The following is a 13,970-nucleotide window of genomic DNA, read 5'->3' as shown; positions in this document are numbered from 1 at the left end:
ATATACAAATGAATACTGTTAATATAGTTGTAATTAATAGAAGTATTTATATTAATAATATTTAGTAACTGAATTACTGATTTGTTAAAACTTGGAGAAGCTACAATAAAATATTTACTGGATTAATTTTTACTACATTTAGTCTCAAGGTCAACTTTTTATATTTCCTCTTTCATTAATTATTTGCTTCAAATATTTATGAAAACTGAAGTATTTTTTTAATTAGCAGAAAATAAGGTAAACTAAACTCTATCACTTATTTATGCTTTTAATTTTTAAACTTTTGACTATATAATGCCCAAGCATACTTAGAAAACTTGTAAAAATCAACACCCATAAACCTACCCCTTATAGTCAACATCTAATTGTAATTTTTTATGCCTGGTTTTAGAATCTTGACTGGAGTTGGTTGACAGAATGACTCGCCACTTATTCACTGCACCCAAACCAATGGAAGTTGTTGCTGCACGTGTTCAAAATTGGTTTTCTCCCATGAAACCATTCTTCAGACACTAATCAATGGAAGAAATGGCTGTGATCAAAAACTATGCATGGTTTTACATGGGTAATATTTTGGCTTTGGGTAATTTTAACCCCTGAACAGATAGAATTTTATGTCCGTGAACTTGTTTAAATACTACAACTAGTTAGGAGCGTCACTGCAACCTATTTGTTTTTAAACTTTGTAAAACATTACTTAACTGATTAAAAATACCTTTCAACATTTAACTTTTGGGCATAAGGCCAAAAGTAATATATACAGAGAAGGAAACCTCAACTAACGTGTTCCAAGTAAACATTGTTTGCGTGTGTTTCTGTGGCAGAGACAGTTCAGAAGTAAAATTGTACTTCTTGAAGAATAAACCCTACCTCCTTGTGTTGCCCTCAACAGTGCTCTTTTTGGCATCATAAGGAGTTGGGTCATGCCCATTTTCAATTTTATTACACCTTTGACAGTGCATCTGTGCTGTTAATATCAGTGGGCTGTCATAAGTGTGCTATGTGTATATGTATTTAAGATGTACATTTAGTAATATCAGAGATGTCTGTTAATTTATAATGTATTTGAAAACTTATCTGTCTTTTCATCTGTAAAAATGAGTCATTTCTTTTAGGAATCTTTCATGTCTCGTCATACAAATAGAACGGTCTGCACTCCCTTATCTGTAATTCCAAAATCTAAAAAGCTCTGAAAACAAGGTTTTTCATAAGCTTGGTGACAAAACTCATTTGCTGCAAATCTAACTTGAACTGACAATTGAATTTACTTATCCCATTTAGTGTGAATCTTCATGTATTTTGCTGCAGAAATATTAGCATGTTTGATTATTTGGTGGAGAAGGCTGCTGCCACAGACGCTGCTGGGTGTTTATTTAGTATGGTATATGCACTGAATATTCTTTCAAAAACCTGAAAATTTCATAATTCTGAAACATCTGGCTCTAACAACTTCAGATAAAGGATTGTGGATCTATCATCTTGTTAAGTAACTTAAAAGATGCTTGTTTTTAAAAAATGTGAAATGCTTTTGTATTATAGACAGTTTTTCACTTGGTGTATTAAATGATTTTTAAATTACTTTTTTATTGTATTCATTAAAACCAGATGAATAGAGTTAGTTGATCCTTGAACAACACGGGGGTTAGGGGTGTCAACCCCTCCACACAGTCAAAAATCTGAGTATCATTTTAGTCTCTACAGTTGGCCCTTCACATCTGTGAATTCAACCAACAGAGGTTGGGAATGCGAAAATACTGTTTTCTAGCCATGGTTGGTTGAGTCTGCGGACATGAAACCACCAAATATTTTTAAAAACTGTATATAGGACTTTTGGGTAAACACAGTACTCACCTCTTCCCACAACCACATCACAATCACAGCTAAACATTCAGAACTGTCGGAAACCTGGCTGAATGAAAGTCCTACAACTAGCGAATTGAAGCCATGTGGAGACTGCTAGGAGGGGCGGAGATGCAGAAGGGGCTGGCCCCAGACCCATGTGTGGTGGATAAAAATTGGGAGGGATAGCTCAGCTACAGTGGTCCCCCCTAAGGAGTAAGTTCCCAGCCCCACACCAGGTCCCCCAACCCAGGGTTTCAGTGCCAGAGAGAGAAGTCCTCATAACTTTTGGCTGTAAAAACCAGCAGGGATTGAGGCTGAGGGAGACAGAGGCTACAGGGGTTCCAGGAAGTTCTCTTACAGGTTCTCTGCACAGACTAACTCGGACTCGCTCCCTGTGAGCTTCAGCACTGGGGCAGCAGCCTGATAGGCACCAGAGACTTACGGGAGGAACTAGATTCTCCAGCATCAGGGTAAGAGAGCTTGGGGTGGTAGGGCAGCTTTCCCAGAGAGAAATGCTGGCAGCAGCCATTTTTCCTTTGATGAGCCCTTCCCCCACAGAGCTGGCAGGCAGGCACCAAATCTGTGACTCCATCAACTTGACTCACACAGTTTGCCCCACCTTGGTGATTCCCTGAAGCCCTGCCCCACCCAACTTTCAAGCCCACCCAAGCTGCTTCAGTGGCTGTTCCATACAAATGGCCTGTCTTGGCTCAGGCTTCAGATTTTCCTAAAATCTCTCTAACAAGCAGTATCTGTCCTCAGTGTGCCCTGTACCTCTTGCTAAGTGTCCCCAGCAATGGCACTAGCTGCCGGCCTTGGTTTGCAACTTGGTCTCACCTGGACAACTCCAAGTCCAGCGTAAGTAGCAGTCATCTGCAGATTGCTTTGTAGTGCATGTCTGGTGGCCCCAAGCAGAACACAGGCAGAGGCTGACCTTCGCCTGCACCTCCTTGGAGGCCTCAGAGCCAGTATACCTAGTGGACAGCTTTAGACCACGTTGAAGCATTACCATGCAACCACCTCCACAGGGAACACACAGGGTGGACTCAGAGCTCCACTAAAGTAAGTCTCACTCTGTGGGGTGGGCCCCTGCACAGCTGATCCTCCACAGTGGTCAGAGGTGGATGGTCACAGCCAGTACTTGCAGCTCATCAGCCTGGGAATAAGTGCATCCTGTTGAGGTGCCAACAGCAATGAAGGCTCAGCTACAAGGGGAGAGTGTACACAGCTCACGTGGGGGGATGAGGAGTGCACCGCACCTCAAGTGCCCAGCTTGCGTGATCAGGGAGGCTGTGCCACTGGACCCTACTCTGCCTGGGAGATGTAGCAGCTCTACCTGATATATAGAAATAAATACAGGGAGGCTGCCAAAATGAGACAACGAAACATGTCCCAAATGAAAGAACAGAACAAAACTCTAGAAAAAGAACTAAACAAAATGGAGACAAGAAATCTACTGGATGCAGAGTTTAAAACACTGGCTATAAGGATGTTCAATGAACTTAGAACCTTAACAGCATAAAAAGGACCAGTCAGAAATGAAGAATAACTGAAATGAAGAATAATTTACAGGGAATCAATAGTAGAGTAGATGAAGCCAAAAATCATATCAGTGATTTGGAATATAAGGAAGCAAAAAATACCCAATCAGAAGAGCAAAAAGAAAAAAGAATCCAAAAAAATGAGGATAGTGTAAGGAGCCTCTGGGATAACTTCAGGCTTACCAACATTTGCATCGTGGGGATGCCAGAGGAGAAGAGAGAGAGCAAGAAATTGAAAACTTATTTGAAAAAATAGTGACAGAAAACTTCCCTAACATGGTGAGGGAAATAGATATACAAGTCCAGGAAGCTCAGAGAGTCCCAAACAAACTCAAAGAGGCCCACACCAAGGCACATAATAATTAAAATGCAAAAGGTTAAAGACAAAAGGAGAATCTTAAAAGCAGCAAGAGAAAAGCAATTAGTTACCTACAAGGGAGCTCCCATCAGTCTGTCAGCTGCTTTCTCAACAGAAACTGCAGGCCAGAAGGGATTGGCAAGAAATAATCAAAGTGATGAAATGTAAGGACCTACAACCAAGATTACCCAGCAAAGCTATCATTTAGAATCAAAGGACAGATAAAGAGCTTCCCACACAAGAAAAAGCTAAAGGAGTTCATCCCCACCAAACCAGTATTACATGAAATATTAAAGGGTCTTCTTTAAGAAGGAGGAGGGGGAAAAAAAGATAAAAAATATGAACAATAAAATGGCAATAAATACGTATCTATCAACAATTGAATCTAAAAAACAAGTATAACAGAAACAGACTCAGATACAGGGAACATTTTGACAGTTGCCAGATGGGAGGGAGTTTGGGGGGATGGGTGAAAAAGTGAAGGGATTAAGAAGTACAAATTGGTAGTTACAGAATAGTCATGGGAATATAAAGTACAGCATAAGGAATATAGACAATATTCTAAAAACGATGTAAGGTATCAGATGGGTGCAAGATTTACTGGGTGCGTGATCACTTAGTAAGTTATGTAATGTGTAATCACTGGGGTGTACACCTCAAACTAATGTAATAATGTATGTCAACTGTAATTGAAAAAAAATGAGGAAGGAGAAAAAAACCCCACTATGTATAAGTGGACCCATGCAGTTCAAACCTGTGTTGTTCAAGGATCAACTGCTGTTGAATATGGTTTGGGAAAATTGGAAGTTTACATGAAGTGGAATTGGAGCACAGAATAATACAATGAGCTTTCCTTAGGAATTATACAGGACTTACAGTAAAGACAGTATTTGTGGCTGCTTTAATATAGTCTTTTCACCTGAGATGTCCTATCACCACTATCCATGTCTAAAAGCAATGCTCATATTTTGCCCTAACAAATCAATGTCTTAGTCACACTGTTACCTTTTTGCTTGTAGTGTCATTTTCCCAGTTATCTAAGTTTGAAACCCTGGGGTTGTCTTCTAACATTTTAGTCATCTGATGCTACTGTTTCTCTAAATATAGAAATTTGTCAGCTGTTACAATAGGCAGTCTCACCTTTGCTTCTCTAGTTATAGAAGGTTTTAATCAAGAAACATTTATTGGGTACCTATAGAAGATATTGAGCTAGATAGCAAAATCAGAAATAGTTAATAGACAGTACAGTAAGAAAGAATGCTTATCTGGGAGTCTGAACACTAAGCCATCCAAGCACTGAAATTATTATTATTATTTTAAATGTCTTTACTGATTTCAGAGAGAGGAAAAGAGAGGGAGAGAGAGAGAGAGAAACATCAATGATGAGAGTCATTGATTTGCTGACTCCTGCACGCCCCCGGATGGAGCCCGCAACCCAGGCATGTGCCCTGACCTGGAATTGAACCTCCATCTCCTGGATCCTAGGTCGAGGCTCAACCGCTGAGCCATGCCCAGCCAGGCAAAGGATTTTTAACATGATCATGTATTGTCTAAATAATGTAATACCTGATAAAAGATCTGCTGTAGGGTGGGGCCATTTTTATGTAGTGTGGCTGGGGTGATGGATGTCAGGGTAGCCTGACCAATATGATATGGGCAGGTAGTATGAGTCAGGACAGATTATTATATTAAGATCACCTCAGACTTGCTTTTGATGCATGAGTTGGCCACTCTATTTTTTTGCTGGGTGACAACTTTTGAGTTGAATGGCAGTTGTAAACTGTATGCATTTCATTCTCTAAATCAAGCAATATTATGAAAAACTAGGAGAATCCATCCAGAAAACAGGAGCTGGAACAAGTTATTTTTTTCATTCTTTTTGCTTTTTAGAAGTTAAAACAGCTAAGCTCTACAAATATCGTTGATCTGGAACAGACAAGGTCCCAGATATTCCTAGGTAATATAAGGCAAATGAACGAAATAGGTAAGTATATTTATTGAAAGAAGAGGGTAGAGTGGTCTGGGAGGGCTTTCTTTAACGAAGATTTGAAGTCTATTTAACCCTTCCCATTTCCACAGTTTTCACCATTGCAACTTTGCGCCTGCAGCTTCTAACCGCTTCGCTCCCTGCCTCCAATCTATCTACACTCTATACCATTTTGCAGACTCATTGGACCTAAAGCACTCCTTTCCCATACTTCCCTGCCCAAGAGGTTACAGAGCCCTCCTACCCAAGTCTCCTTGTCCAGTTATGGTCCCGCTGCTAGCCTTTGAAGGCTTACAGTAACCCTTACTGCCTAACCTACTCTAATATGCTGCCCTAATTTCCCTGGAATTCGTCCATCTCACTCCTGTCTCTACTCTTCTTTTCGTTAACATATGCACATAATGCATATTTTTAAAAGAACAGAATATACAGTAAAAAGAAAGCCTGTCTCTTTCTATTCTCTAGCCATACAGTACGCCGTCCCTGCAGAAAAGGGGCATTGGAGCCTTTCAAAACCTGGCCTAGCCTGCCATCCCACTCCTTTCCATCATACTGGCTTCAGGGAGGCTCACATGCTCACTGTACCTTTTCGTTTTCTTAGAGGATCCATTCCTATTGCTTGGATGGCCTTCATAAAGCCCTCACGAGATTAGCATTCCGGCACAGTAAGAGATACTCCGAAAAATACTTGATGAATGAATATGAGGTTAGATTGAATATCTGCCTCTTCTAACCTTCCACTTTACTTGCAAAAGTCTGGCTGCTCCTGAATTCAGTGTAGGTTCCATTCTTAAAGCACCTGTTTGCCACGTAGGCTTCGGTATAAACCACAAAAGTACAAATAAATAGAACAGCTACCACACTGAGTGTGAGGGTGGGTCTTTGCACAAGAACAAACTGACCAGTCCCTTGTCGTAGAAGCCCTCTCCTTCCTCAGCTTTCCCGTTTACTCGGGAAACTGCGCCTCAGGCAACCCGGAGAATTTTGTCCCGTCCGCTCCCCGTCCCTTTGGTCGCGGGGCGAGCTCTGCGTCGGCGTGCGTGCTCGCGCAGCCGCAGAGCGGGGCGAGTGGGCGGGGCCGGCTGTTGGCGGCGGTTGGCACGGAGGGGAGGCGGCTGCACGTGCGGGCGGGGGCGATGCGTCACTGATCCGCGAGGCGCGGTGGAGGGGTCGGCCTCCCTTCGGACCCTGCGGCTGGACCCCCGACTTAGTTAGTACCGTCTGCCCGGGGAGCAGCCATTGAGAGAGGGGGTGTCACGACGCTCACCGAGCACGGGCGGCCCGCGGGGCGCCTTCGGCTGAGGGGTTACCGAGGGGTGAACGGGTTCTGCGAGGAGGAATGAATGAGGGCAAAGGGGCACGGGACTCCGCGGCTCGGCGTGCGGAAGGGAGCCAGCTGTCTGGACGCGGAGGGTGGAAACCGTGCAGGGTAGGCCTGTCTCTTACGGGGCTGAGGGTCTTTTCCTCCCTTATTCAGGAGAAACAAGGATGAATATGACTCAGGTCCGGGTTCTGGTGGCTACAGTGGTGGGTCTGGTGGTCGTCGTCCTCTACGCCTCCATCCACAAGATCGAGGAAGGACACCTGGCTGTGTACTACAGGTGAGCCGCGTGTGCAGCCAGCGCAGGTTCTGGAGCAGGTAGGAGGAGGACGCCCGGTAGAGCGGCGTCTAGGAAGTTACTCCCTCTGCAGCGTCGGGGGAGCCCTCTCCTGTACTGGGCAGCGATTTTTGTCCCAGCTGTAGGGAGACTGTGGGCGCCAAGGCAGGCTTTTGCAGAGAACCCTGCAGGTGTTGGGCAATTTTAGTGCTATGTATATTTTGTGCAAACGTTGAGTCCCTATAGTTATTCATTGTAAGCTCAATTATTTGTAGAAAAAATGAAGGCAGGCTGTGGTCAGTCCACCTGTAACTGAAGAGATGGGTAAATCGTTGTATTCCATACAGCTCTACAGGCTTTCAGTTTGAGCTTTTTATGCTCTTTAGAAACTCTGGTCCTATTTGTGATGGTTCTTTAGATTTTTTTCTTTTTTCTTTTAACAGCACCTAGTGTCTGGTTTTGGCTTTTAAGGCCAAAACATGATGACCATGACAATTGTTATGTTCCTGGACCTGGAGACACATAAACATAGGGTTGTTGTGTCCGTCCCGCCCCCCCCCCCTTTCTTTTCAGGATGAGGAAAGGAATGGTGTGGAATGTGTTGCTCTCTAGTTGAGCTCAAATAGCTTTTTCTTCAACATGGTACCACCAGTTCCTTTTGACCTAGACAGAGAGAGAACAATCTGGAGAAATTGCGATAATGATGTACTTGAAAAGGCTTCAACTTTTTGCTTGTTTCCATCATCCTCCAAAAGTGATATTTCTACTTTTAAATCCATCCTGAGTCTTAGAAGCAGTCTTCCCAGTGAAGCACTAGTTTCAAGTGCCATTTTAGTGATATGTCTTAGATAGAGGTCTAGCATAAAAAATGACAGATAAGTCCATATTTCCATCAAGTTCAGCATTGTCTTCCTAGTGGTAAAATCAAGGAAGGAACTTTTCAAGGTATGGTTCTCAAAGAATTAGGGGTAGACTTCTGTTTATCTTTTCTTAATTATTTGCTATGAATTCTTTGCAAACCTACTTATATTTTCACACAGAAAGCGAAGTTCTATGAAGTTACTCTTCACTGTGTAAAATAGGACTTCTTTTGTATATTTGCCCCCCAAATGCCTCTTTTTTTATGATTTCCAAGATGTGCTGTCATAGTTCTCACATTCCAGAATTTGGTGAACAAGTCCACAGTTATAATCTCTCTATTTTTATTCTTATTCTCTCACCCTTTATCTTTCCATCGAATTTTTGGTTTTGTTTTTTTAAATAAACTTTATGCACCCAGTATTTTAATTGCCTTAGAGATTAAAAGAATCTTGAGCCTCAAAAATGTTCTCCTTCCTTGAAAGTTTGTGTTTTCTTTTTCAACCTGGTGATTAAGTGCATTATATTTTGAACTGGCTCATGTTATGCACAGTTAAAATATAGCAACTAAGAGCCATTAGAATTTTTTTTCACAAGTATTTTTCAGACAGTTAAAAATCAATGAAAATCCTTTGTACCTGCGAGCAATGCTGGAGACCCAGAGGTATGGTCAGTCCAGCTTATGAAACAAAGTGTAACAGCAGTTTAATGTGATTTTTTTTCACCTTCTTAGCTGTGGCAGATATTTTAGGGACCAGCAGTTGTTTATCACGAGTAATTCATATTAGTGAGGCTTTAATAGGTCAATAGCATGAGTAAGAGTGAATACTTATTACAGCATTTTAGATTTGGAAAGAGAATTTCTCTCTTTATAATCTTGTCAATTTGAAACATCTTTTTGCAGGGGAGGAGCTTTACTAACTAGCCCCAGTGGACCAGGCTATCATATCATGTTGCCTTTCATTACCACATTCAGATCTGTGCAGGTGAGTGATTTCTAGGGAAGCCCCTATACTGGATAGACAGGTGTGACAGGAACAGTTGCCACATTTATGGGTGGAGATAGATTTCCTTATTGCTTAAGCAAGTGGTGGTATTTACTTAAATGCAAGAGTTAAAGTACAGAGTACAGTTGTCATAGCACAGGTTATGATTTTGAACCACCTCACTCTGGTGAAGTATGTTAAAAGTAAGAGCTAGGCAACTTAGAAGAACTGACTTCTCATATCTGTATAGTGGTATGTAGCAGGTTTTCTTTTGCTGCTGTCAAAAGCATTACTTCAGAACATAGCTAGATATACAAACCAGTGATTACTTGGTTTAGAACTGTTTAGTTTCTTTTGAGGCAAGCTCCTGGACTACTGTTAACTTGGAAGATCTGAATTTAAAAAAAAAAAAAAAAAAATTATTGACTTTCAGAGAGAGGAAGGGAGTGGGAGAGAGAGAGATAGAAACATCAGTGATGAGAGTCATTGATCGGCTGCTTCCTGCACGCCCCCGGCTAGGGATTGAGCCCGCAACCCGGGCATGTGCCCTGACCAAGAATCAAACTGTGATCTTCTGGATCATAGGTCGACGCTCAACTTATGAGCCATGCTGACCAGGCGGATCTAAATTTTTATACACAGCTTTTCTCCCTCACATTTTTGCCTGGAACATTAAGCACAATTTTATGTGGAACATTAGGGAATGTTCTATTATTTTGCTGTTGTTAATCTTCACCTGAGGATATTTTTTCCATTGATTTTTAGAGAGAATGGAAGGGATGGAGGGAGGGGAAGAGAGGGAGAGAAACATTGATGTAAGAGAGACACATTGATTGGTTACCTTCGACACGAGACCTGACTGGGGCAGGGAATCGAACCTGCATCCCAGGTATGTGCACTTGACCCGGAATCGAACCCATGACCCTTTGTTGCTCAAGCCAACACACTGGCTAGGGCAGGAATGTTCTATTTTCATAACATTCCAGAATATTTGAAGTAGCATCTTATCATTGAGAAGTGTCTTGGCCATAAGAGACACTTAGTAAGTATCTTTTGATATGACAAAATAGTATTAGATTGTGACTACTTTTGTAAACTCAATGTGATCATAAATCTTTGGATTCAGAAGTTTGTCTGCTATCTGCTAATTTCTCAGGACTGAGGAAAATTTAATATATTTAATCTGGTAATTTAAGCCTTGGCTTCTTGCTAAGTGAGAGTTTCATTATGAATACTTAAATCCTCCAGGCCTCCTTCCAATTTGTTTTTAGATGGCTTAGGGCAAGAATTTGTATCTGTTGAAGTGAAATGTGTTCTTCCTTTAGTCAGACTTATTTCCATGTTGTTTTCCCTATCTTACTCATTCTTGCCTTGGTTCATGCCGTCACCTCGCCTCTCCCCATCTTTCCCTTCATTTCTTCTCTACTGTCTAAATCTTGCTAGCCTTCTTAAGGCTCATTGCAAATTCCTCTTCTGATCTATAGGTCTGAAAGTCTGTATTATTAATTTTATCCCTTGGTCTTATTTCTTTTAATAATGTCTTATATTCTTTAAATTTTTGTGTGTATTTTCTTTCCAGAAAATCTCTAAGCTCCTTGAAGGCAGGGATTGCAATCCATTTATATTTCTGGGAAGGTTGTTAAATTGAGCAGTATGGTGTAGTGAACGTGGAGCCAGAAACCTGGAGACTTAGGTTCTGGCTCTGACACCAAGTAATTACATGACTTTGCAAAAATGGTTTCACTGATACAGACTTCAGTTATTCCTCCGTGAAAGAAGGAGTTTTAATTGCATGACCTCACTAACAGCCCAGTTTATAATGATAAATGGCACCATCATACCCTTAGAGATTGGGGACTTCTGTAGATCTTTTCAAAGCCAGGCAGATCTGTCTCTTGCCTTCTTAGAGCTTAGTATGTTGAATCATACTGATGCAGAGATAGATGTACAGAAGAGATACAGATAATAAACATTAAGTAGATATTAGAGCTTAATTGCACATATAAAAATACAATATATAGTGTATATATATTCATATATTGTAATAAATTATCATACAAGAAATGGAAATTAGTAAAGAGTTTTTAGTGTCAACAAATATACTTTGCATTTACAAAAAAATAAATGGTGGAGCCAGTGTGACTAAATAGGAATGTTCTTTTTAAATATGTGTAACAGTAACACTCTAAGAAAGAATTCTATTAATAAAAGCCTTTTAAGAAATTGTTCTTATACAAATGAAACATAAAACATTTATTTTTATGAATTTTTGGAACACATTACAAGACATAGCCTTCTTTGTTGATGCAGAATATGGAAATTGAATTTGGTTAATGTTTTAAAATTGGATTTAGTTAACGTTTTGAAGGAAATACAGTAAATTGAACTCATCTTTTCATTAACTTCTCTCACTCTACCTAAAACTTGTCACTATGTTTACCATCACCCTATCTCTCAATCCCAGAGTTACATTCAATTCTTTTCCCTCCTGGAATTTTATATGCAACCTGTTATTAAATCCTTTCTCCTGGGTTGACAGCTTTTAATTTCCATGTGCCTTATTAAAAATCAGCCTAGATAAATTAATATTTTAGCTTCCCAACTGTTTTTCTTGCCTCTAAATGTGACAGACACTGAGAACCACATCACATATGAGCACAGGAATTAAGGAAAAAACATATTTTTGAAAGGTTTATTTTGTGGCTGTCTGTAAGATAGACTAGGGAGAGCCCAAGCCCCTCCTTAACCCCTGTGAACACACAGGGCCCTCTACCTAATGTCACCGTGTTCTCTCCTCAGAATTTCATCTTTCATCTGTATTGCCCCTTCTGCTGCAGGCAAGCCAATCTGCTTCCTGTTGCTTGTACGTATGGCTTGCCCTCAACTTTGTGTATATGAATAGGATATTCATTGAACCTAAGATGTTCCTCTCCCTCATCTGTTCTTATTTCTCCCCCTCTAGACTTGGCTTATAAATACTTTACTTCAGAGAGCTTTTCAACCTATCACTTTACTCTCTGCCATTTAATACCTAACAATTCAGTTTATACTCTGTTATTTTATACCTGTTATAGATTGCTTTGTAAGGATTTTATCTCCTGTGTTGGATAATGAGCTCTTTGGAAACAGGGACCATGCTTCCATTCTCCTTTGTATTCCATAAAGTAATATGTTGCTGTGTGCTTAGTAAGGTGCAGTGTGTCTAGAATGTACTCATTAGGTATTCATCTGGAGGCCTTAGAGTGCAATAGAAAATCATTCTGGATTCAAACAAAGGGGCAGAGTAATTAAGAATCAGGTTGTTGGTTCACTGGAAGAAAGCATTGCTGCTGGTGGCACTTTTAAATTTACCTTTTAAAAGGGAAATTGAACAGACCATTTGCAAGATTTCTAGAGCCTAAACTGAAATATTGACTATAGCTTCAGAGAAAAAGATTGCATATAATAGTTATCTTTTACCTTCATCATAAGCATTAATATTAGCAGTAGAATCAAAGTTCAGAGCACAGGTCCTCATAGTAGCATCCTTGTAGGTAAGCCATGTAGTTCGTAATGCCAGGCCAGTTCCAGGCAAATAAGGGCTCTGCGAGGGTGAACATTAGAACTTTCCGAATGCATCCTGATTTAAACATCAGCTATAAAATATTTTGTCTCAAAGCTTTCATGTCTACTAGGATACAAAAAGAAATTACTTTGATAGTTAATCTTTGGTGACTGAAAATTTAGTGGAGCTTTCTACACCTCTCAGTAGTTCTCTGGAGGTTTTTCATCTGGGACCAGTGGTTCTTTGATGATTTGTGTCCTGAGTATTGATGAGATATTTTTTCCTCCCCAGACAACACTACAAACAGATGAAGTTAAAAATGTGCCTTGTGGGACAAGGTAAGCTTTCTCCTCACTTACCAACCTCCCTTTAGTTTAGATGGAGTTTCTGTTCATAAGCTGTGATCACTTAAACATCTTTCTAACAGGCATGAAAATAACTCCAGGAGATTTCTCTTTTGAGCAATATTTGAGGAAAGCCTTGTCTCCAAATGGGAGCTTTCCATCTTGAGCCATTAGGGCACTATTGAAAAGAACCAGTAGATCTAACTTCATATGTCATCACTGCCATATCTGCTTTTTTGAATTTTTTTAAACTATATTTTTTTAGAACAGTTTTAGGTTCATAGCTAAATTGAACAGAAAGTACAGGGAGTTCCCATATACTCCTTGCTGCCACACATGCCTTTATTGATTTTGCTAAGCTTACTTCCCTCATTTGTAAAAATCAGGTAAGAAGACCTATCTTGCACTTACACTAAGGAATAGAATTAGTGTATATAATGTGCCTAACCCAGCACTTGATCAAGAGTAAATGCTCAATAACAGATAGTTTAAAATGAAATCATCTAACCTGTCATCTGTAGTATTAAAAGCCATCTAATTTAGAGTTTCTGATTCAGTAGGTCTGGAATGAGGCCCAAGAATTTTCATTTCTAGTGGAAGTTCCTAGATAATGATAATGCTACTACTGGTCTTAGGAGCCTACTTTGAAAATGGCTGTGTTAAAGAGTTTCAAAGAGTTTTAAGGAAAGAAAGGCAAGCAAGGCACAAGTTATTTCTAGAATATAATCAGTACATTGAATTGTATCAAAAAAAGAATGTAAAATTCAAGGTATTTTTAGTGCTCTATTTTAAATGACTTGTAAAATATCTGTTACAAGCCTATATAAAAGAAGCTTTGACATCAATAGAAGGACAGAAATGCTTTTTAAAAGGGATCAAGTTTTCTGTGTTTTAAGTTAGCATATGTGATAA

At 40.1% G+C, this 13,970-nt stretch overlaps 2 protein-coding genes across 13 annotated transcripts in view; both read left to right on the top strand.

Moving 5' to 3' along the window:
* CHUK (component of inhibitor of nuclear factor kappa B kinase complex) overlaps positions 1-1,578 on the top strand; it is a 35,093-nt gene extending 33,515 nt beyond the window's left edge. For all 6 annotated transcript variants that reach the window (XR_014000246.1, XR_014000247.1, XM_081158025.1 and 3 more), the window contains one exon: positions 392-1,578. Coding sequence is in view for 2 of the 6 variants with exons in the window: in XM_081158024.1 (XP_081014150.1) it covers positions 392-421 (30 nt within the window). In the remaining 4 variants the exon portion in view is untranslated. The remainder of the gene's footprint in view (positions 1-391) is intronic.
* Positions 1,579-6,790: 5,212 nt separating this feature from the next.
* ERLIN1 (ER lipid raft associated 1) overlaps positions 6,791-13,970 on the top strand; it is a 37,520-nt gene continuing 30,340 nt past the window's right edge. The window contains exons 1-4 of one of the 7 annotated variants that reach the window (XM_081159045.1): positions 6,791-6,938; positions 7,206-7,329; positions 9,089-9,170; positions 13,006-13,052. In XM_081159045.1, the coding sequence (XP_081015171.1) occupies positions 7,217-7,329; positions 9,089-9,170; positions 13,006-13,052 (242 nt within the window). In that variant the 5' untranslated portion in view covers positions 6,791-6,938; positions 7,206-7,216. Of the gene's footprint in view, positions 6,939-7,205; positions 7,330-9,088; positions 9,171-13,005; positions 13,053-13,970 lie in introns of those variants that run through there. The other 6 variants (XM_081159046.1, XM_081159047.1, XM_081159048.1 and 3 more) reach the window with 6 other exon arrangements.

The sequence above is a fragment of the Miniopterus schreibersii genome (genome assembly GCF_964146895.1).
Source record: "Miniopterus schreibersii genome assembly, chromosome: 14".
Lineage (NCBI taxonomy): Eukaryota > Metazoa > Chordata > Mammalia > Chiroptera > Miniopteridae > Miniopterus > Miniopterus schreibersii.
Note: the sequence above shows the minus strand (reverse complement) of the source record. Positions and strands in the feature narration are given on the sequence as shown.